General features: G+C 39.2%; 1 protein-coding gene across 1 annotated transcript in view; it reads left to right on the forward strand.

Annotated features, from left to right (window-relative positions):
- The window catches only part of LOC122790510 (protein mono-ADP-ribosyltransferase PARP14-like), an 897392-nt gene that overhangs the window by 167866 nt on the left and 703146 nt on the right, over positions 1 to 26380 (forward strand). The window contains exon 4 of the mRNA XM_044058061.1: positions 6859 to 9011. Within this exon, the coding sequence (XP_043913996.1) occupies positions 6859 to 9011 (2153 nt within the window). The remainder of the gene's footprint in view (positions 1 to 6858; positions 9012 to 26380) is intronic.

Here is a 26380-nt window from a genome sequence, read left to right on the forward strand (position 1 = left end):
GTTCCCTATCAGAAGCCTGAAACACTATAAGCTTGAAAATCAAAATCCTGAAACCAAAAGCCTGAAAACTCAAAATCCTGAAACTCAAAATCCTGAAAACACAAATAATGCTAATATGCCAATACAAAGACACTAATATCTACCGACTGACCTTGACCCTAACCCTAACCCTAAGGTCCGTCACTATCGCACACTCACCTGACCAGCCCTAACCCTAACTCACTTAAACCGCTAACCCTAATTTTTGTCACTATTGCATACATGCCTAACCTGCGCCCTAACCCTAACTCACTTAAACCGCCCCTAACCCTAACATAAAACCAACCGCACACTTACCTGAACCCAATGCATGACCTAACACCACAGGGCTAACAATAGCAAAGCAACAATGACGTCATTATGTCTATTTTGTGTTTTCAGGATTTTGGGTTTTCAGGATTTTGAGTTTTCAGGCTTTTGGTTTCAGGATTTTGATTTTCAAGCTTATAGTGTTTCAGGCTTCTGATAGGGAACCATATATATATATATATATATATATATATATATATATATATATATATATATATATATATGTATATATGTATTTATTAGTGTGTGTGTGTATGTATATATGTATTCATTACTGTGTGCGTGTGTGTGTGTGTGTGTGCGTGCGTGCGTGCGTGTGTGTGTGTGTGTGTGTGTGTGTGTGTGTGTGTGTGTGTGTGTGTGTGTGTGTGTGTGTGTGTGTGTGTATGGCTTCTTTAAAACAAAGGATGATTAGTGACATCTTAAGACTTTTGTCCAAGGATAAAGGTTTCACTTTAATAAAACTAATATATCTGTAGTTAAAAGGTATACTATGAAAGGTCATTTCATTCCATAAAAAGTTTTGGTTGAATTAAGATATTTTAGTCACTGTAATATGTTCAGAAAATGTCATACATTTCTTATTTACAACTCTTTTCCCCTCCATGCTGTTCATTTTTTTGCCATGTCAATGCTATAAGTCGTCCACTCTAAAATTAAATGTTAGTGTAAATATGAATATTTGTCAACTCTAATTTGTAATAAGTTATTTAAACATCTTTTCAGTAAATATTTATGACCACAGAGAGTGTGGTGACATATGGGTTAATATTATTTCCTCTTTTATCCATTTCTTGAGTTTCTGAAATATTTATTTTCAAAACACCTCCTCTAAACTTAGTTGACAATAATGATTTTGTCACTGAAATAGGGTCAACCTTCTCACTTATGTAAAATCCAGTGTTGATGAGAACTTCTGCACCCCTGTCAGCTACTAACAACCACAATAGAAATGAAATTTATGCAAAATTGAAACTATGCCCAGCCTTCTAATTTAAAGAAATGTCACACAAGGAAACAAAAAAGTTTCTAGACAAACCAGACAAAACTGCTAGAGCCAAAGCACACTGCATCCAGCTTTTCTTAGTCTAGCCTGACAAAAATTGCAAAACTCCTCAGTTTCCTGTTCAGCCTATCTCTCATACTGACATTGTTCTAACAAGATTCAAATGTGATCTTATTCCCCTTCCCAAAATGGACGCTGCTGAGGATTTTAAGGATTACACACCTATTTCCAGCCTTTGCTCTCTCAGTAAAATCTTTGAAAAAATTGTTTACAGGCAACTACTTGACCACGTAAACAAATATGAACTTGTCTGTGATGAGCAGCCTGGGTTTGGAATGGCTTTAGTGAAACCACTAGTCTGCTAACATTAAAAGGCCTAATTGACAACAACAGCATGAATAATGGTGACATCGTAGGTATTTTATTTATTTATTTATTTACATTTGTTGACCAGGAGAGTCCGACTGGACACAGGTCCATTTTCAGTGGAGGCCCAGGGAGAAAAGCTCCACATTAAACATTAGAGCTTTTGAAACAGAAAACCTTGCCCTGCTATCAAAAAATACTAGCAAACCTTAACTTTGATCAAAATACAATATTATTGCTAGAAAGTTGCTTATCAAGATGAACATTTTGGGTACAGGCAAAAAGTCAGCTATCCCAAGTTGAGACTCCAAGCTGTGAGTTCCTTGTAGATCAGTACTAGGATCTCTATTCTCAAATTATATCATTAATCTCAAATTTCTCAAGCTAATTCTCTGTGCTGATTACATGTATTTTGCTACATGCACAGGACTTGTTTTCCAGACTTACAGAAAAACTGCAAAATGATTTCCATCAGCTGACAAAATGGGCCACCCCAAATCAACTCTGCATCAATAATCAAAATGAAGACTTGCACTCTTCAGAAGTCATCAGCTACTGAACAAATGATGCCCGTATTTAGTCAGAGATCTCTGTCAAGTTCATACATTGTTGTAGATCAGTAAAAGTACCTTGGTCTTACTGTAGTTCTCGACTTACCCTTTAGCCAGTGTACCAAACAGACCATTAAAGAAGTCTTCAAACAACTTAAGATATGCTACAAAATCTGTCACTTACTTTTCTCAGCAGTACAACAGGCAGTAGTAATAAATGGGTTAATGTCTAGATTGGAGTATGTACTTACTTCCCGTCAAAAGCTTTCATTCATCCTACAGTACTCACCTTCTCCAAATGTCCAAAATAGTGTGAACTAGCAGATACACCCATCACTGCAGTCTAATGACAAATGTCAATGGCTCCCAGTTTAAGCCTGAGCAACTCTGTGGTTACTTTCACTTACCTTCAGAATTATAAATCTAAAATGCTATCACCCACTCAAGTTGCTCTTACCATTTAGGGAATAAGTGCACCAACTCACAGGTTCCCAAACAGACTATACCGTCTTAGTGAAACCACCTTTTTGGAAAAGCTGCTGGTGAGAAAGAATTCTCCAAAATTGTCTAAGCCACATGGAATCAATTGCCTGTTGGCATTAGAAAATACCCTAAGCAGGTTTGAAACCAAATTAAATAGCACCTGGAAAATAACTCTGCTTGCAGGTGCTTCTTTAACAATGGATAGCTAGTTCCTATTTAAATGATGGCATAAATATTTTCTGCATCTCACAGGCAATCATGAACTGATGTATTCTGTATTTTTTGGACATACGTAAATACTTTTTTATTATAGTTCATTTCTGGAATAGACGTATATATCCGCGGTGGTGCAGCGGTAGCGTTGTTGCCTCACAGCAAGAGTTTCTCCCATTCGATTCTCGGCTGGAGTGCGGGGAGTGTCTTCTGTGTGGAGTCTGCATGTCCTCTCCGCGGTTGGGTGGGCGTTTGAAAGACATGCGTAAATGGGCGCACCTTCGTTGAAGGTTGAACATCGAGCTGGCACCTCAGCATTCATCAAAATCTACTGACAATCATTAGCTGACCGGAGTTCCGCTGTGGCGACCTCTAACCGGGAAAAGACAAAAGACAAACAACAACATTTCTGGAATAGACGTGTAATAAACTATCCTTGTTGAATCATTTCTTGATTTTCATATACTTTATTCTTTATGGTTGTTAATTTACTGGTTCTTATTTCTTGCTTTCACTGCAAACAGTATGTGACAAGACAACAAAGTTATTTTGTTTTGTGGGTACATATGTATTTATATTTTTGTTACACTTCATGAGCCCATGAGTTTAGATTTACCATTTCACCCACACAGTTATCAAACAGAAAATAAATATATTAAATAAATAATGTTGCTGATGTGATTAATGTTAAGTTTTTTGGATGTTATCAATCTTTTGAGTTTCTCTTTCAGATTGTTTCTAATGAAGTATAATTTTTTCTAATGAAGTATAATTTTTTACCATATTATCACCATTTGTAATTCAGTTGTTTTTCTGCACATATGATATAGTTTGTCCTAGATTTTGAATAGGTTTATAGTTATTTACTAGGCTAATGATTACCAGGACCTTTATAAGCTTAGCAGTTCAATCCATCCCAATTGTTTCCCCATGTATCATGGGCATTAATTAGGAGGGGGTATGTTAGGAGGTTTCTAGAGGTTGTGTTTGGGGTATGTTAGTTTGGGAATTACTGTCTGTCTCTGTCTACCAGAGACATGGGGGCTGGACCCAGGGTGAATTTCCGATTTCCCCACTATTGGTCAAGGTTTTGCAGATATTTTATGTAATTCTGGAAAAATCAGTTTTATTTTTTGCTAGAAACATAGTGTTGGCTTTTATATTATTTTTCTTAAGTTCTTTCATCAGAGGCCAGGAAGCCTTTCTTTTCTCTAAAGTTTTTGTGGGATAATCATTGTCAAGTCTAATTATGTTTGGACCTGTTTTGATGGGACAGTTAGCCCAAGTGGCTTTTGGTACCATTTTTTTTTATCTGAATCAGACATAAATTGACAATAACAGGTTTGAAGAGGGGTTACACCAAGGTTCTGTCTCTCGCCATCTCTGTCTCTCTATACAGTGCTTCAGGGAGATCTTTCCAGCTTCTTAAAAACAATATAAATCCCCAGACTGTTTCTTCTATCTTGCTGTTTTATCTGTTACACATGTATTTTATTAAAGTAAAATTTCATTCTATTGTGTATGTCTGTTAATGACCAATAACACCTATGGAACTTACTGAGATGAAAGCACTTAATCTAATAAAAGTAATTTGAGTGGCCCCTTAGTTGTGCTATACTAATATGGTTTTCGTTACCTTTATCTATGTATCTTGCTGCTGAATTAGAGATTCAGAAGAACTGTTTGCTCGATCCATTTGTCTTGCATAGAGACCATTTTTATTTGGAATTATCAATTTTCAGTGACAAATCTCATATAGAGGACACCATTTGTTAAGAGTTCTTTTTAGAAACTTCTCATGCTGTAAAGCCTTGGTAGAACTCATTATTATAAGTGATTTTATTTGTGAAAAGTTCAGGAGTGTTAAACCTTTTCAAAACAATCAGTATTGAAATAGAAAGTTGGTAAATCTGTTTTTGACTGTACTAGGACTATTTTATCCATTTAAGGTGAAAATCAAGGCTAAGTTTATAAGCTGCAGCCCATCGCTGTAAGCATCAGACCACTGGGTTAGGCGCATAGTTGGGTCGGATCACTGCAGATACTTCAGATACTTGTGCAAACCATACATTGCCCAGTTTACTGTTTCCATTGTGTGTTACACCATTTATACACAGGTGTTTGGTCTTTCTATTGCCACGTATACATCACTGATTAACCTTTTTTGTAAACAACAGCACTCTATCTTACAGCTGTTGCATTATAGTAAAGCAGTGAAGCCTTTATTGTTGCAGTTTAACAGATGGAGCTGAAAGGATCTTAGTTTATAGTGTATGTATATGTATGGGTATATATATATATATATATATATGGATATATATATATATATATATATATATATATATATATATATATATATATATAGATATATATGGGTCTGTGTCAGATAAATGAAAGTTCGCTTACCTGAATTTAATTTAGTCGAGGCAGAACAATGAATGTTCAATTCAACAAACGTTCATATCAGTGAAATTTTAATCCGAGGAACGAGGCAGTTGGCCAGTATTTAAAAAACACATCAAAACATGTCAAACCCACCCAAGTGGGGGGAGGGGGGGTTGCCAATTTCCGGTGATGTAAATGTTTGCTGAATTAAACATTTGGTGTTGTCATCTTGGGTAAGTGAAATTCGATTAAGTGGAATTTGTTGGTCTACTCAAGAAGACCCATCTCTCTCTTGCACTATATATATATATATATATATATATCTATATATCTATATATATATATATATATATCTATATATATATATCTATATCTATGTATATATATCTATATATATATATATATATATATATATATATATATATATATCAAATGTATTTATATCTAATATATATATATATATATATATATATATAGTATGCACACACATCCATGTGTATACACACATACACACACACACACTGTATACAATATTTAAGGTACTTAGACATGTCACCATCACACAGGTTTAGTCTTACACAGCCCTACCAGCTTAGAGGCTGTGTTAAAAGTAACAGTGTAGGCCTTTGCCAGGCTTTCCTTTCAACTCCACAAGCAAAATCTTCACCTAAAGTTGCTTCATCCTGTATCCATTATAAGCCCCAGCTGAGCTGTCCAACTCCTAAAGCTACAACACTTCACTCAGAGACCCTACTCAAATCCGCACTGAACCAAATTCCTGTTCCTGTCTTCCAGGCTGCATCATTTTCACACCATTAAATGACAGTTAGTTCTGCATTAACTGCCTAATTTATTTGATTGCCTGACAAAGCAGAATGTACTACAGTATCTGGTACTGTTTATGGCTTTTGAATACATATGATTTGTTACTGCAACATCAGTCATCTGTATGTATGACTTATTTGACAGTAAATCTACGTCCGAACTTGAAGGTTATTAGTTCTACTCTCAGGTGGAGACTGGGGTCATATTTGAAAACTCTGATATCTAAGTGTTGCATGAGGGGTAGGGAGTGCTACACTGGAAGGACCGTCGGTCATTAGGATGGATGAGATATTAAACTGAGGCCCATTCCACCAGTCCTACTGCTAACTTTTTGAGTACCCACCTGGAAGTAAAAGAAACCAGAACATTATCCACTAAAGAAAAGGGGGATTTCTCCCATGTCTCTTGGCCAACAACTCTCTCTATGGATCTGGTGTTTTATCTGTGCTGTATCAGCGTGATTGTGTACATATTAAGCTGCTATTGTACATTCAGTCTCTTGCCTACCGTCGTAAGCATTGTGTATGAACTTTTGGGATAAGAATGCTGTTTTAGAAACAACACTACTTTGTTTTGCAAGTTACCTTTGAAAATAACAATCATTAAGTTTGACAATTGTACTTTGCTCTGTATTTCATAATGTTTAATGTACAATTTTAACATGATACTTCTTTTGTTTAGCAGCCGGATGTTCAAATTCTCCAAGGGCATACCATCACTCTGAGAAGACAGACAGTTTGACAATCAAATCCTTCCCTATAAAAGTAGATAGTTTTTTGGTGAAGTACCTAAGAGAAGATGATATAGCTGCATCCGTAATTCAGGATGACATGCGTCAAGTCCAGGGCAGGTTTCAGATCTCTGAAGAAGAGGAGGATGTTGTCTATCTTATTGCTGAAAATCCTAAAATATTTAGTGATGGTCTGACCCAGGAATCGGTTATAGAAACAGCATTCAGGGAAAGTATAAAAAAATTTACCTGCCATTATGAAACCAACCCATTAAAACGCCAGTTGCTAATTAAAAATGATGCTCTGGTTAAAGCACCTTCCCGATTGTATAATCAGCTACATGAGCATATTACTGTTATAATTGGGCAAGTGGAAGATGTCTGTTCCATCAAGAAGCAACTGGAATTCTTTGCTTTACAAGAGAGAAGGAGCACCATAATCCAAAGTGTCATGAGGGTAGAGAATGTAGCGGAATATTCCGTCATTCAGGATGCAGCTGAGCGGGAACTGATGCGTAGTTGCCCATACCTTCATTACTCGTTGGAGAAAGAACAGTCTCAGGTAGTGCTGAAGGGAACACCAGATGAAGTGTGCACAGCAAGGCACATAATACAAACACATCTGCTCTCAGTTATTAGAAAACCCATGACTCTTTCTAACCGTAAAAGTAATTTTATCCAAATGTGTGGTGTCCTTGAGTTTTCCAGTCACTTCCCATCTAAATTAGCTGGCAAAGTAAATCTTGAGGTCACTGAGCAGATAACTTTAATTGGGACCTCCTCACGGCATATCACTGAAGCAGAGGAATTTATTCACAGGGCTGTGAAAGAGGAAACCATTTCCATTTTTACAGAGGAGGCCACTGGACCTAGTCTGAACATTTCAGAGCTGAGACATTTCTTGGCTTCATTGCAAAATAAATATAACCAGCCATCAAAGAGCATTCAAGTCTGTGAAAGGGACGGTAATGTTGTTGTTGTTGGGTTTACACAGTGTGTCCAAAGGGTAAAACAAGAAATAATAAACCACCTGAATTCTACAGCCATTACAACAGATACTATTTCCTTAAAGAAACCAGAAATTGCCAACTATTTTTGTGATCTCCTGGATCTTTTCAGACTTGGGGATTCAGATATCAGCATGCAAATACAGCATACACCTGAAGCCGTAGTTGTACTGACAGGAGTCAAGCATAATGTCTGTAAAACCAAGCAGAACATTGAACAAGCATTAAATACTCTGAAATGGGAAGTTCTCACAATGTCACAGCCTGGAGCATGTAAATTTTTTCAGGGATCTGGGAAAATGTATGTTGATATAATCAGCAGTAATACGGACTGCATTATAAAACTGAAAAGTGTAAGTAGTGGTGGGTCTAGAACCACTGCTGAGGCAACAGGAGGAGAACAATATGGGCATGAAGTTTCAGAATGGGGCAGCTTTATCTTAGATGGAGGTTTAAATGTATCTGTTTGCATGGGAAATATAACTTCACAGAGAGCCGATGCAATTGTGCACCCTACTAATGAGGAACTGAGTTTTATTGGTGATATAGGAAAAGCCATTTCAAATGATGGTGGACCATCAATTAAAAAGGAGTGTCAGGAATCAATAAAGAACAAAGGACGACTCCTGATTGGGCAAGCCAGAATGACATCAGCTGGAGAACTTCCATGCCAAAGGGTAATACATGTGGCAGTGCCAAGATGGAAAAAAGATAGTTTAGACCATCAAGATTTTATAAAGCATTTGAAAAGTGCATTTGGCTTTTCTTTTCATGAGGCAGAGAATGCAAAACTGACTACTATTGCTATGCCTTGCCTGAGTTTTGCAAAGTGTGCTGCATCTGTCAGTGTCTCTGGAGAGTGTATTATCTGTGCCATTCAGACATTTGCACCATATGCTAAGAACATAAGGCGAATAACTCTCACTGATACAAAGTGGGATAAAGTAGCTGAACTGAAGAAACTCTGTGAAAAAGAATGGCGCTCTGCTTCAGCAAGTCACCTCCAGGCAGAAGCATCTGCAGATCTCTCAGAACATAGTAATCAACAGGAAACATTCCGAGACAAAATAGTGGCTGGAAACATTGAAGACCAGAAGGTAAGGCTATACTCTTTGTACATTTTTGCATGACTGCATCTCTTTTGTCTTTCTTGTTTAATTCACTGTAGCATTTGTGTAAGAGAGTCAAATATTTCACAGGCTTAAAAAAGTTTCAACATTCAAAGTCACTGTGTTCAAAATTAAGAGCAAAGAACAGATATCAGAGTAAAACTTTGCAAACAAGTCAGGATCAGCTCTCTCAGGAGCTTACCCTATTAAATTCATTCCCTTCCGCTGTAGCTCAGGAACATTGGTTGTTAACATTGTCCATAGATCCTGCGATGTATCCTGAGCTAAAACAAATGATCTTCTGTGAGAATAGTGATTTTATTAGAAAATCAAAAGAGTAGGGGGTCTGTTCTCACCTAGCTTGTTTTTTCTCATTCCATATTAAAAAAAAAAACATTGACTGATTATATTTTCTGTGTATCAGTAACACAACTATGCATGTGGCTTAGAAGTCTCTGTCAAGCTGGTGTGCACTATTTATTTATTTATTTATTATTTAATTACCAGGAAAGTCTGTCTGGGACAGAGATCCCATTTTCAGCAAAGGCCCAGGGAGAAACACTCCAGACACGTCTTTGGAATGTGGAAGAAAACTGGAGCACCCAGAGGAAACCCACATGAATACAGGGAGGACATGCAGACTCCATACAGAAGGCACCCCAGCTGAGAATCGAATTGGAGAGCTTCTTGCTGTGAGGTAACCATGCTAACCACTGCACCACTGCGCCAAATCTTCTCACCACCAAAGGTAGCTGGTGGGACTGAGCTGACCAGCTACAGTCCATACATATTTTAACCAATATATTATTGTTAAATATATGTTTACTTTATTTCTATTTATGTATGTATGTATTTATTTGATACACACATTTTTTATTTTGTTTATTCCTCAAAAAACATAAACCTTTACAACTTCTACCAACTAATTGAAGACATTACCAGACCCCACAAAAATAACATTTGGGGCTCTGCAGTAGACTGGATATTGTTATCCTAACAATATCATCACTGCAGCCATACTACCCAATACCATTAGCGGCCACCACCCAGCATATATCTTATTCAAAACCACCCCAACCCCAGGGCAACACCAATATAAATCAACCAGAAATTTGACTAAGTTCCACCCATCCATATTTAATGAAACCTTAGCTAAAGTAAATTGGGAACCCCTCAAATCCCTGCCACTTAACAAGGCTGTTGAGTTCTTTAACTCAACATTCCTAGACATTCTAAATAGGCAAGCACCCAACCGTCAAAAACAAATAAAACATAACCATTCAAGCTGGCTCTCAAAATCCACCAAAGAAGTCATGTCCACAAGGGATAAAATCTGGAAATCATGGCAGAAAAACAAGGACCCTACAACTCTAATACAATACAAACAACTCTGTAATCAGGCAAAACATCCAATAACCAATGACAAAAAAGTCCACTGCCTCCACCTATAAGCCAACATAAAAATAATCCCAAAAAGTTCTGGTCCTCTGTCAACCAACTAATATACCCAGGCTCTCAAAGCAACCCATCCCTTCACCGACACAAAACCTCTACCAAACTTGCCGCCCTCTTCAATTCCTACTTCATTGACACCACAGCTAACCTAACCACCACCTTTCCTATGGTTAACACCACCACCACCACCAAGACAGCTAATGACCAAACCATTCCAGAAAACAATCCTACAAACAACTCTAACCTAAAATTCTCACCCATACCCATTGCCACAATAAAAAACCTTTTACTTAAGCTTAAACCCTGTATTGTAGCCCCTGACAATATATCCCCCACACTTCCTGCAGCTAGCTGCAAACTCTTTAGCTTATCCCAGATCAATTAAAGAGTCCCTTGTCCCAGACATCTGGAAAAAAGAATTCATTCTCCCCTTACACAAAGGCGGAACCAACACAGACACCACAAACTTTCGACCCATAGCTATTCTATCACTCCTCTCTAAAATACTGGAAAAATGCATCCATGCCCAACTCCTCGACCACTTGCTTGAAAACCAAATTCTATCACTCAGCATGGTTTCAGACCAGGACACAGCACCACTACCGCCCTCCTCTGCTTCCTTGGTGCAGTTAACTGGGCATGGGGTTCTGGTAAAATAATCGCTTCTCTTTTCCTCGACCTCTCCAAAGCTTTCAATACCATTTCCCACACTATCCTCCTCTCTAAACTATCTACCCTCCACATTTCCCCACCCACCCTACAATGATTCAATAGCTATCTCTCCAATAGGCAGCAATCCACCAAATGGCAACAGTCTTACTCTCCCTTCCTCAGTATTTCCACAGGGATACCCCAAGGGTCCATACTTGGTCATGTCTTATTTAGCATCTTTATTAACAACTTTCACTCCACTCTCCCACAATGCTCAGTAATCCAGTATGCTGATGACTCTACAATAATATGCAGTGCAAATTCCACCTCTACTCAATCTTGGATGTCTAAATCAAAAAAAAAATAAACTAGTAATTTTTACCCTTAAGAAAACCACTCCCCTAGATAAAAAAAAAACTCTTCAGTATACAAGCCCAAGACAATACCACTATAGAAGTTGTCCACTACACTAAATTACTAGGCATTATTATAGATGAAAACCTAAACTTTGACCTACACATAAACAGTAACGTCAAAAAAGCACACTAAAAGCTCGGTATGCAGTACAGGCACCAACACTTTCTTAGCCTCTCTAGTAGACAAACCTTTGCAACTACGTTTTTATTACCCTCTCTCCTTTATGGTGCCCCTCTCTTCACTAATATCCAAAATTCTACAAAATCCAAACTTGACATGTGTTACAACAGAATAGCCAAATTTGCTACCAAGGCCAACTTCTCATCCCACCACTGTAATTCACTGAAACAATTAGGATGGTTGGAACTCCCCCACAATCTCTCATTCACCCAGCTAACTACAGCACACAAAGTAATCTACAGACCCACAGACTGTCATGATCTCTCAACTCTACTTGCCAAATACCAACCCAACAGGCAACTAAGATTTCAAAATCATTTAATTCTAAAAGTAGATAAGCTCACCTTACCGGCTGGTCAACTGCTCTACTCCTTCACCATCGCCAGGCTATGGAACTCACTTCCTCCTTCTATAACAAAAATGGGCAGCACCACCACCTTCAAACAAACACTGAAAAATCATCTCAGCTCTTCCTGGCTATGTACCTGCTCTATAACAACCCTTCCTGGCTATGTACCTGCTCTATAACAACCCTTCCTGGCTATGCACCTGCTTTATAACAACCCTTCCTGACTATGTACCTGCTCTATAACAACCCTTGCTGGCTATGTATCTGCTCTATAACAACCCTTCCTGACTATGTACCTGCTCTATAACAACCCTTCCTGGCTCTGTACCTGCTCTATAACAACCCTTCCTGGCTCTGTACCTGCTCTATAACAACCCTTCCTGACTATGTTCCTGCTATATAACAACCCTTCCTGGCTATGTACCTGCTATATAACAACCCTTCCTGGCTATGCACCTGCTCTATAACAACCCTTCCTGGCTATGTACCTGCTCTATAACAACCCTTCCTGGCTATGTACTTGCTCTGTAACAACTCTTCCTGGCTCTGTACCTGCTCTATAACAACCCTTCCTGGTTGTGTACCTGCTCTATAACAACCCTTCCTGGCTATGTACCTGCTCTATAACAACCCTTCCTGGCTGTGTACCTGCTCTATAACAACCCTTCCTGGCTATGTAAATGCTCTATAACAAACCTTCCTGGCTGTGTACCTGCTCTATAACAACCCTTCCTGGCTATGTACCTGCTATATAACAACCCTTCCTGGCTATGCACCTGCTCTATAACAACCCTTCCTGGCTATGTACCTGCTCTATAACAAACCTTCCTGGCTGTGTACCTGCTCTATAACAACCCTTCCTGGCTATGTACCTGCTCTATAACAACCCTTCCTGGCTGTGTACCTGCTCTATAACAACCCTTCCTGGCTGTGTACCTGCTCAATAACAACCCTTCCTGGCTATGTACCTGCTCTATAACAACGCTTACTGGCTATGTACCTGCCCTATAGCAACCATCCCTGGTATGTACCTGCTCTGTAACAACCTTCCTGGCTGTGTATCTGCTCTATAACAACCCTTCCTGGATCTGTACCTGCTCTATAGCAACTCTTCCTGGTATGTAGCTGCTCTATAACAACCCTTCCTGGATCTGTACCTGCTCTATAACAACCCTTCCTGGTATGTAGCTGCTCTATAACAACCCTTCCTGGATCTGTACCTGCTCTATAACAACCCTTCCTGGTATGTACCTGCTCTATAACAACCCTTCCTGGATCTGTACCTGCTCTATAACAACCCTTTCTGGTATGTACCTGCCCTATAACAACCCTTCCTGGCTGTGTACCTGCTGTATAACAACCCTGCCTGGCTATGTATCAGCTCTATAACAATCCTTCCTGCCTATGTACCTGCTCTATAACAACCCTTCCTGGATCTGTACCTGCTCTATAACAACTCTTCCTGGTATGTAGATGCTCTATAACAACCCTTCCTGGCTGTGTACCTGCTCTATAACAACCCTTCCTGGCTGTGTACCTGCTCTATAACAACCCTTCCTGGCTGTGTACCTGCTCTATAACAACCCTTCCTGACTGTGTACCTGCTGTATAACAACCCTGCCTGGCTATGTATCAGCTCTATAACAACCCTTCCTGGCTATGTGCCTGCTCTATAACAACCCTTCCTGGATCTGTACCTGCTCTATAACAACCCTTCCTGGTATGTACCTGCTCTATAACAACCCTTCCTGGCTGTGTACCTGCTCTATAACAACCCTTCCTGGCTGTGTACCTGCTCTATAACAACCCTTCCTGGCTGTGTACCTGCTCTATAACAACCCTTCCTGGCTATGTACCTGCTCTATAACAACCCTTCCTGGCTGTGTACCTGCTCTATAACAACCCTTCCTGGCTATGTAAATGCTCTATAACAACTCTTCCTGGCTATGTACCTGCTCTATAACAACCCTTCCTGGCTATGTACCTGCTCTATAACAACCCTTCCTGGCTATGCACCTGCTTTATAACAACCCTTCCTGACTATGTACCTGCTCTATAACAACCCTTGCTGGCTATGTATCTGCTCTATAACAACCCTTCCTGACTATGTACCTGCTCTATAACAACCCTTCCTGGCTCTGTACCTGCTCTATAACAACCCTTCCTGGCTCTGTACCTGCTCTATAACAACCCTTCCTGACTATGTTCCTGCTATATAACAACCCTTCCTGGCTATGTACCTGCTATATAACAACCCTTCCTGGCTATGCACCTGCTCTATAACAACCCTTCCTGGCTATGTACCTGCTCTATAACAACCCTTCCTGGCTATGTACTTGCTCTGTAACAACTCTTCCTGGCTCTGTACCTGCTCTATAACAACCCTTCCTGGTTGTGTACCTGCTCTATAACAACCCTTCCTGGCTATGTACCTGCTCTATAACAACCCTTCCTGGCTGTGTACCTGCTCTATAACAACCCTTCCTGGCTATGTAAATGCTCTATAACAAACCTTCCTGGCTGTGTACCTGCTCTATAACAACCCTTCCTGGCTATGTACCTGCTATATAACAACCCTTCCTGGCTATGCACCTGCTCTATAACAACCCTTCCTGGCTATGTACCTGCTCTATAACAAACCTTCCTGGCTGTGTACCTGCTCTATAACAACCCTTCCTGGCTATGTACCTGCTCTATAACAACCCTTCCTGGCTGTGTACCTGCTCTATAACAACCCTTCCTGGCTGTGTACCTGCTCAATAACAACCCTTCCTGGCTATGTACCTGCTCTATAACAACGCTTACTGGCTATGTACCTGCCCTATAGCAACCATCCCTGGTATGTACCTGCTCTGTAACAACCTTTCCTGGCTGTGTATCTGCTCTATAACAACCCTTCCTGGATCTGTACCTGCTCTATAGCAACTCTTCCTGGTATGTAGCTGCTCTATAACAACCCTTCCTGGATCTGTACCTGCTCTATAACAACCCTTCCTGGTATGTAGCTGCTCTATAACAACCCTTCCTGGATCTGTACCTGCTCTATAACAACCCTTCCTGGTATGTACCTGCTCTATAACAACCCTTCCTGGATCTGTACCTGCTCTATAACAACCCTTTCTGGTATGTACCTGCCCTATAACAACCCTTCCTGGCTGTGTACCTGCTGTATAACAACCCTGCCTGGCTATGTATCAGCTCTATAACAATCCTTCCTGCCTATGTACCTGCTCTATAACAACCCTTCCTGGATCTGTACCTGCTCTATAACAACTCTTCCTGGTATGTAGATGCTCTATAACAACCCTTCCTGGCTGTGTACCTGCTCTATAACAACCCTTCCTGGCTGTGTACCTGCTCTATAACAACCCTTCCTGGCTGTGTACCTGCTCTATAACAACCCTTCCTGACTGTGTACCTGCTGTATAACAACCCTGCCTGGCTATGTATCAGCTCTATAACAACCCTTCCTGGCTATGTGCCTGCTCTATAACAACCCTTCCTGGATCTGTACCTGCTCTATAACAACCCTTCCTGGTATGTACCTGCTCTATAACAACCCTTCCTGGCTGTGTACCTGCTCTATAACAACCCTTCCTGGCTGTGTACCTGCTCTATAACAACCCTTCCTGGCTATGTACCTGCTCTATAACAACCCTTCCTGGCTATGTACCTGCTCTATAACAACCCTTCCTGGCTATGTACCTGCTCTATAACAACCCTTCCTGGCTATGTAAATGCTCTATAACAACTCTTCCTGGCTATGCACCTGCTCTATAACAACCCTTACTGGCTATGTACCTGCTCTATAACAAACCTTCCTGGCTGTGTACCTGCTCTATAACAACCCTTTCTGGCTGTGTACCTGCTCTATAATATCCCTTCCTGGCTGTGTACCTGCTCTTTAACAACCCTTACTGGCTGTGTACCTGCTCAATAACAACGCTCCTGGCTGTGTACCTGCTCTATAACAACCCTTCCTGACTATGTACCTGCTCTATAACAACGCTTACTGGCTATGTACCTGCTCTATAGCAACCATCCCTGGTATGTACCTGCTCTGTAACAACCTTTCCTGGCTGTGTACCTGCTCTATAACAACCCTTCCTGGATCTGTACCTGCTCTATAGCAACTCTTCCTGGTATGTAGCTGCTCTATAACAACCCTTCCTGGATCTGTACCTGCTCTATAACAACCTTTCCTGGTATGTAGCTGCTCTATAACAACCCTTCCTGGATCTGTACCTGCTCTATAACAACCCTTCCTGGTATGTATCTGCTCTATAATAACCCTTCCTGGCTATGTACCTGCTCTATAACAACCCTTCCTGGATCTGTACCTGCTCTATAACAACCCTTCCTGGTATGTAGATGCTCTATAACAACCCTTCCTGGCTGTGTACCTGCTCTATAACAACCCTTCCTGGCTATGTACCTGCTCTATAGCAACCATTCCTGGTATGTACCTGCTCTGTAACAACCCTTCCTGGATCTGTACCTGCTCTATAACAACCCTTCCTGGATCTGTACCTGCTCTATAACAACCCTTTCTGGTATGTACCTGCCCTATAACAACCCTTCCTGGCTGTGTACCTGCTGTATAACAACCCTGCCTGGCTGTGTATCAGCTCTATAACAACCCTTCCTGGCTATGTGCCTGCTCTATAACAACCCTTCCTGGATCTGTACCTGCTCTATAACAACCCTTCCTGGTATGTACCTGCTCTATAACAACCCTTCCTGGCTGTGTACCTGCTCTATAACAACCCTTCCTGGCTGTGTACCTGCTCTATAACAACCCTTCCTGGCTGTGTACCTGCTCTATAACAACCCTTCCTGACTGTGTACCTGTTGTATAACAACCCTGCCTGGCTATGTATCAGCTCTATAACAACCCTTCCTGGCTATGTGCCTGCTCTATAACAACCCTTCCTGGATCTGTACCTGCTCTATAACAACCCTTCTTGGTATGTGCCTGCTCTATAACAACCCTTCCTGGCTGTGTACCTGCTCTACAACAACCCTTCCTGGCTGTGTACCTGCTCTATAACACCCCTTCCTGGCTGTGTATCTGCTCTATAACAACCCTTCCTGGCTGTGTACCTACTCTATAACAACCCTTCCTGGCTGTGCGCCTGCTCTATAACAACCCTTCCTGGCTCTGTACCTGCTCTATAACAACCCTTCCTGGCTGTGTACCTGCTCTATAACAACCCTTCCTGGCTGTGTACCTGCTCTGTAACAACCCTTCCTGGCTGTGTACCTGCTCTATGACAACCCTTCCTGGCTATGTACCTGCTCTATAACAACCCTTCCTGGCTGTGTACCTGCTCTATAACAACCCTTCCTGGCTGTGTACCTGCTCTATTACAACCCTTCCTGGCTATGTGCCTGCTCTATAACAACCCTTCCTGACTGTGTACCTGCTTTATAACAACCCTTCCTGGCTATGTACTTGCTCTATAACAACCCTTCCTGGCTGTGTACCTGCTCTATAACAACCCTTCCTGGCTCTGTACCTGCTCTATAACCTAACCTCTTCCTTCTCCTTATATTATAACTAAACTCCTGTGCTTTTTACTACTAGTGACTGATGATACTTTCTCCATATTTATTATTTTTTTTTCTTTCATCACTTGTTGATACTGGCACAATAATGCTGATTAATTTATCTCTGTTTTTACCACTCTGAATTCATCTGGCAACCAACTAAATTCCTGCTTTTATGTATATATTCTGTATATGTTACTGTAATCAAACCAACTAAATTCCTGACTTATGTATATATTCTGTATATATTACTGTAACCACTATATGTAACACTGCTTCTACTTCTGTACCAATTAATGTTTAATTTTTTTTCTGCATCTATGTTCTTGTCGGAGATTTTCTCCCCATGCCTCCACGGAAAATGGGCTCTTTTAGGCCCAGTGGACTTTCCCAGTAAACAAATGCAATAAATAAATAAATAAATTTGTATTCTACAGCTCACTGAGTTCTATGCACATGGACAAGTTATATGCACTCGTCTTACACAACATGTTGTAACTGGGACAGATGAAGAAAAATAGGTGATTAATGGCTGATGTCATACAAACATTGCTCATCATTGGCATGCAGTCTGGTGTTCCTGCTTTAGTCTCTTCCAGTTGTAACTGGCTGACTTAGAGATACATTGCTGCATTTAAATTGACTGTTTAAGTCACAAAGAGTAGCAGCATACCTCTCAGCTGTACAGATTTTTGCAGAATGTCCAGATTTTAGCCTCATATTTTTCACCTGTTTTTCATAAAGTTGTGGTTTTCTAACAAATTAGTGACAAATCATTAAAGATTGACATTAGAAAATAACAACAGACACTTCTTTTTCAGACTTCATACCCTTCAGAAAATTTATACTAGTGCAAAACCTGTTATTTTATGAACTTTCTAAGTTTGTAAGAGCAATATTTAAAAAATGTCCCTATTTTTCAGCCTTTATCCCACTTTTATTCAAGGCATTGTCCAGATTTCTTGCTTTAAGAGGTTTAGAGGTATGAGTAGCAGCCAGAAAGGGTGTATAGATTAGCCAACTTGTCAGTCAAGTTAGATCACCCTGTAGCCACCTGCTGCTCTGGTCAGACCTGGTAGGTTGTGCGGTCTCCGTTTCATGTACAGCAGGATATTTGAGATTAAATAGTGCTAGAGTGTTCTGTCTACATCTTGTCCTCACAAGGATTAAGCAGGCTATCAGAAAGTGAATTAAAGAATTTGAAACATGTAAAGGATGGAGAGGAGAAAGGGGGACATAGATGGCTGTTAGAACAAGAGGGCTGCAGTATCCCTATTAGCTTCATTGTCAGCATAAGCACTACGTCCAGACGCTAATTGGGATTCAGGGCTACAATGGACACCAAGTAAGCCCTATCTGGTTTTCTGTATACCAGCTGTCTGAAATGGAGCCTTACAAGAAACGTGGCCATGCAGTGGCAAAACATTCCATGAAGGGGAGCAATGCAGCACGGCTACATACTGACAAGGTACTTATTGCCTGTCTGTGATTTGATGTTGCTTGGTCATGTCATGCCTTAAACTTGAATTCAGTTTTTCAGTAGAAGGTGTAGTTCAGGGCATAGTAGTGGTAATTGATGAGCATTATGTGAGCTGTGTGTGCATAACCTTGTATGTACATTGTACCCCCTGGTAATGAAAGTAACAACCAGCCAGCCACACAGATGTGGCTTCCTAAAATATAACCACCCCCATAACTGGATGTGGCTTCCTAAAGTATAACCACCCCACAATGAGCTGTGGCTTCCTAAAGTATAACCACAATAATAATGAGATGTGGCTTCCTAAAGTGTAACCACCCCCATAATGGGATGTGGCTTCCTAAGGTATAACCACCCCATAATGAGATGTGGCTTCCTAAAGTGTAACCACCCCCATAATGGGATGTGGCTTCCTAAATTATAACCATTGCCATAATGTGACACAGTTTATGACTGGCATTAAGAGTCCTTAATGGGAGTCCCAGCAAGGTAGTAGAAGTACAACTCTCCATCCTACCACCCAGAAACCATTTCTTATTTATTTTTTCATTTTCTCGTCTTGGTTTGTAAAAACAAAATAATGCAATGTGTTCATACTACATTTCACATAACTCCATCTACATATATATATTTTGTGTGCACCAGACACAAGGTATACTTGGGGTTTTGTTTTAGAAGTACAGTGTGTTGCAGTCATGCGTTGAAATGCCACACCCAAAAAACTTTCTTGGGTGACGTAAGCCAGAGAACCTTGTTGGCTAGGCTTACATAGGCCCTTGATCCGATAGCCTATTACATACCTATGAACCTATGCACACCCATTTACACATGATTTTCAGATATTAGATTAGACTGCAAACACACACTTGAAGCTTGTTTCTTTGAAGGATCTATGTTTTAAAGTGGGGTGTTTTAAAGCTAAAAGATTGCTTTAGTTAAGAAAATGTGTGCATTGTTAAACATAGCTGTTCAAGCAACTAATTTCAGCTCCAAAGTACATAATTATGATTACTTTTATTTGGAAAAGAACATCTAAAAATCACTGTATACTTCTACAAGTCATGCTTAATGCATTCTGTGTCCAGCCTGTGGAATCAAAATATCATTGGTCAGGACCTTAGCAGTCTAGCCTCTGCCTGTACCCCTTCCTGCATTACCCCAGTCCTGGTTAAATCTGATCACAAATCAGCCATATTCTTTGTCTAGCCAAGTGGTACCTTACCATCACCAAATGAGACCCTCTTTAGGGACTTCTCCAGAGCAAACCTATTTCAGTTTGTAGAAGACCTATGCAAAATTCTCAACAACCTCTTTCAAATGAGCAAACTAAGAGAGCTGGCACATTGAGTTATGATTTTTACCAGAACCTGAATAGCTGCATAGAATTCAGTACCCTTTCAGCCTAAATGTAATAGTAAATTCAGTAATAATCTTCACTGGTGGAACTCTTCTAGTGACAGTAAAACAAAATGAAGAAAATAAGGAAGCATTATAGAAAATCCTTAACCTTTTATCTTAGGATTACACTAAAACATTCCAGCAAAGAATTTAAGAGCTCTAAATCCCTATCCTTTTATCTTAGGACTACACTAAAACATTCCAGAAAAGAGCTTAAGAGTGCCAAATCCCTATCCTTTTATCTTAGGACTACACTAAAACATTCCAGCAAATAATTTAAGAGCTCTAAATCCCAATCCTTTTATCATAGGATTACACTAAAACATTCCAGCAAAGAACTTAAGAGCTCTAAATCCCTATCCTTTTATCTTAGGATTACACTAAAACATTCCAGCAAAAAAACTTAAGAGCTCTAAATCCCTATCCTTTTATTTAGGGATTACAGTAAAACATTCCAGCAAAGAAATTAAGAGCTCTAAATCCCTATCCTTTTATCTTAGGATTACACTAAAACATTCCAGCAAAGAAATTAAGAGCTCTAAATCCCTATCCTTTTATTTTAGGATTACACTAAAACATTCCAGCAAAAAACTTAAGAGCTCTAAATCCCAATCCTTTGTCATAGGATTACACTAAAACATTCCAGCAAAGAACTTAAGAGCTCTAAATCCCTATCCTTTTATTTTAGGATTACAGTAAAACATTCCAGCAAAGAAATTAAGAGCACTAAATCCCTATCCTTTTATGTTAGGATTACCATAAAACATTCCAGCAAATAAATTAAGAGCTCTAAATCCCTACCCTTTTATCTTAGGATAACACTAAAACATTCCAGCAAAGAAATTAAGAGCTCTAAATCCATATCCTTTTATCTTAGGATTACACTAAAACATTCCAGCAAAGAACTTAAGAGCTCTAAATCCCAATCCTTTTGTGTTAGGATTACACTAAAACATTCCAGCAAAGAACTTAAGAGCTCTAAATCCCTATCCTTTTATTTTAGGATTACACTACAACATTCCAGCAAAGAACATAAGAGCTCTAAATCCCTATCCTTTTATCTTAGGATTGCACTAAAACATTCCAGCAAAGAACTTAAGAGCTCTAAATCCCTATTCTTTTATTTTAGGATTACACTAAAACATTCCAGCAAAGATCCTAAGAGCTCTAAATCCATATCCTTTTATCTTAGGATTACACTAAAACATTCCAGCAAAGAACTTAAGACCTCTAAATCCCTATCCTTTTATCTTAGTATTACACTAAAACATTCCATCAAAGAACGTAAGAGCTCTAAATCCCTATTCTTTTATCTTAAGATTACACTAAAACATTCCAGCAGAGAACGTAAGAGCTCTAAATCCGTATACTTTTATCTTAGGATTACACTAAAACATTCCAGCAAGGAAAGTAAGAGCTCTAAATCCCTATAATTTTATCTTAGGATTACACTAAAACATTCCAGCAAGGAACTTAAGAGCTCTAAATCCCTATCATTTTATCTTAGGATTACATTAAAACATTCCAGCAAAGAACATAAGGGCTCTAAATCCCTATACTTTTATTTTAGGATTACACTAAAACATTCCAGCAAAGAACGTAAGAACTCTAAATCCCTGTCCTTTTATCTTAGGATTACACTAAAACATTCCAGCAAAGAACATAAGAGCTCTAAATCCCTATCCTTTTATCTTAGGATTACAATAAATCATTCCAGCAAAGAATGCTAGAGCTCTAAATCCCTATACTTTTATCTTAGGATTACACTAAAACATTCCAGCAAGGAACTTAAGAGCTCTAAATCCCTATCATTTTATCTTAGGATTGCACTAAAACATTCCAGCAAAGAACTTAAGAGCTCTAAATCCCTATCCTTTTATCTTAGGATTACAATAAATCATTCCAGCAAAGAATGCAAGAGCTCTAAATCCCTATCCTTTTATCTTAGGATTACACTAAAACATTCCAGCAAAGAACTTAAGAGCTCTAAATCCCTATCCTTTTATCTTAGGATTACACTACAACATTCCAACAAAGAACCTAAGAGCTCTAAATCCCTATCCTTTTATCTTAGGATTGCACTAAAACATTCCAGCAAAGAACTTAAGAGCTCTAAATCCCTATCCTTTTATCTTAGGATTGCACTAAAACATTCCAGCAAAGAACTTAAGAGCTCTAAATCACTATCCTTTTATTTTAGGATTACACTAAAACATTCCAGCAAAGATCCTAAGAGCTCTAAATCCATATCCTTTTATCTTAGGATTACACTAAAACATTCCAGCAAAGAACTTAAGACCTCTAAATCCCTATCCTTTTATCTTAGTATTACACTAAAACATTCCATCAAAGAACGTAAGAGCTCTAAATCCCTATTCTTTTATCTTAAGATTACACTAAAACATTCCATCAGAGAACGTAAGAGCTCTAAATCCATATACTTTTATCTTAGGATTACACTAAAACATTCCAGCAAGGAAATTAAGAGCTCTAAATCCCTATAATTTTATTTTAGGATTACACTAAAACATTCCAGCAAGGAACTTGAGAGCTCTAAATCCCTATAATTTTATCTTAGGATTACATTAAAACATTCCAGCAAAGAACATAAGGGCTCTAGATCCCTATACTTTTATTTTAGGATTACACTAAAACATTCCAGCAAAGAACGTAAGAACTCTAAATCCCTGTCCTTTTATCTTAGGATTACACTAAAACGTTCCAGCAAAGAACATAAGAGCTCTAAATCCCTATCCTTTTATCTTAGGATTACAATAAATTATTCCAGCAAAGAATGCAAGAGCTCTAAATCCCTATCCTTTTATTTTAGGATTACACTAAAACATTCCAGCAAATAACTTTAGAGCTCTAAATCCCTATCCTTTTATCTTAGGATTACACTACAACATTCCAGCAAAGAACTTAAGAGCTCTAAATCCCTATACTTTTATCTTAGGATTACATTAAAACATTCCAGCAAAGAACATAAGGGCTCTAGATCCCTATACTTTTATTTTAGGATTACACTAAAACATTCCAGCAAAGAACGTAAGAACTCTAAATCCCTGTCCTTTTATCTTAGGATTACACTAAAACATTCCAGCAAAGAACATAAGAGCTCTACATCCCTATCCTTTTATCTTAGGATTACAATAAATCATTCCAGCAAAGAATGCAAGAGCTCTAAATCCCTATCCTTTTATCTTAGGATTACACTAAAACATTCCAGCAAATAACTTTAGAGCTCTAAATCCCTATCCTTTTATCTTAGGATTACACTAAAACATTCCAGCAAAGAACTTAAGAGCTCTAAATCCCTATCCTTTTATTTTAGGATTACACTAAAACATTCCAGCAAAGAACGTAAGAGCTCTAAATCCCTATCCTTTTATCTTAGGATTACACTAAAACATTCCAGCAAAGAAATTAAGAACTCTAAACCCTATCCTTTTATCTTAGGATTACACTAAAACATTCCAGCAAAGAACTTAAGCTCTCTAAATCCCTGTCCTTTTATCTTAGGACTACGCTAAAACATTCCAGCAAAGAACTTAAGTGCTCTAAATCCCTAACCTTTTATCCTAACACTATGCTAAAACATTCCAGCAAAGAACTTAAGAGCTCTAAATCCCTATCCTTTTATCTTAGGACTACGCTAAAACATTCCAGCAAAGAACTTAAGAGCTCTCTTAGAAAATGTAAAGTGGTGGACAAGCTTATGCACATTGCAAATACCAAAGCAAACACAAATCTTTCCTTAATTATGTCATGAAGTTATGAATAATTACAAAACTGCATTGATCTCATCCATAATAATATCAAATATTCAAGTCCTTAAGATATATCCAGTATATTATCAGACAAATTTATTGGTAACTTTACCCTACCTGATCAAACTTGTTGTTTCCCACTCCCTGAAAATTTAGTTTTCTCTGAAATCACCTTGGAGCAAGTTTTAGACCCCATGCCAAGGTGTAAAAATACTACTTCAAGGGGTTTGGGCAACAGGCACTTCTGTCCTCATGGCTTCATATATATTGGCCAGGACCTTTCGCTCCCTCATAGTAATGTTTTTAGGTAAGTTCAGTGTCGTCAAATTACCTACATAGCTAATCAAAATCGAAACTATGTAAAGATAGCACTGCGCAATGCTAGAAGCTGAAACAAGAAGTTGCACTCCTTGCACCCATTTTTAACTCTTGAAAATGTAGATATTTGTGTTATTACTAAATTCCAGTTTCAGGACAGTGACAGCACCTCCCCCAATGTATGGTTTCAGAAACTACCACTCTTTCAGACCCAATATGGAAAAGGACAGTGTTAGTGGAGGGGCATGTCTGTATGCCCAAGAAGTCATCTCTCCTCCATAATCTTAAGCCAGGACAACAACCTTGATCTTTTCCATATCCTTGTCATGGTAAGTAGGCCTCCGTATGTTATCATAGCCAACTACCATACCCCTTCATGTCACTTGATGCTTGTGAGTCATATCAAAACAAACTGACTCTCTTCCGGTTGAGCTTAACACTGTTCTCTTGGAAAATTTCAATTTCTTACTAACCTGTTCTCTTGCAAGTCACATCTAAATTCTAGAATGACCCAGAGACAACCTCCAGTATCCACAGAGTTATTTTCAAGGCAATGGGGAGACTATCCTCTTATTAAATGGGAAGCCTACACCACCTTATATAAATATGCTGTAAGATCCCTGAGCTTCATTAGTGCAAGTTCCCTAGACCAAATGAATCAAGGGGTTAAAAAATATTGGACCTAGTTCTCACCAGTATTGTCACCTTGTGCTCATGACTATAGTTAGCACATTACTTGTCAAATCTGAACACTGTTCAGTAACAGTCAATATGAGGGTAAGACCTGACTTACCACAAAGCTCCTCTGTCTTTAGAGACTACTATAAGGGTAACCTAATCCAGCTAACCGATTAACTGCTGGAATGTAAGTGCCCTCCTTACCTCAGTGAACCCAACTTGGATGTTCCCACATTTGTGGATAATTTCTTTGCCCACCTCAAAGCATGCATTGAGGCATCTGTCCCCATATGATACCAAATAGAATACCATTAAGGAATAAACTGTAAAGTGTAAATGTAATATAAGCAAACTATACAGCAGAGAAGAAACTCATAGCTTGTAAAAACAAATTTCATAACTTATCTAGAGATGAACTCAAAAAGATCAAGATAAAAATTAAGAACTGCTATAGCTATAAAAAACAACCACAAAGTCTTCTTCAGTTGTGTCAGAAACCTTAGAGATAATGGCTAGCAGTCCTCAGGGGTAATATATAAAACAACACTTATTCATCCCCTAGCCAACATATTAGCAGACAAATTTAGGTCTAACTTTACTCCTCTTTGTCCTGATAAACTTTTCCGAACTTATAAGTACACCCATACCAGCACCTCTGATCACCTCTGAGGAGTTCTTGAATGCTCCATCCATGGGTCAGCATTTGCTTCATGGGTCCTGGAGTTATTGAATGCTCTGTCCAAGGCCCAACATTTGCTTTATGGGTCATGGAGTTCTTGAATGCTCTGTCAAAGGCCCAGCGTTTGCTTCATGGGTCCTGGAGTTATTAAATGCTCTGTCCAAGGCTCAACGTTTGCTTTATGGGTCATGGGGTTCTTGAATGCTGTGTCCAAGGCCCAGCATTTGCTTTATGGGTCCTGGAGTCCCTGAATGCTCTGGCGAAGGCCCAACATTTGCTTCACCAGTCCTGGAATTCTTGAATCCACTGTCCAAGGCTCAGTATTTGCTTCATGGATCCTGGAGTCCCTGAATGCTGTGTCCAAGGCCCAACATTGGTTTCATGGGTCCTGGAGGTCTTGAATTCCCTGTCCAAGGCCCAGCATTTGCTTCA

This window comes from Protopterus annectens, chromosome 16.part0 (assembly GCF_019279795.1).
Source record: "Protopterus annectens isolate FY-2018-M chromosome 16.part0, PAN1.0, whole genome shotgun sequence".
NCBI lineage: Eukaryota > Metazoa > Chordata > Ceratodontiformes > Protopteridae > Protopterus > Protopterus annectens.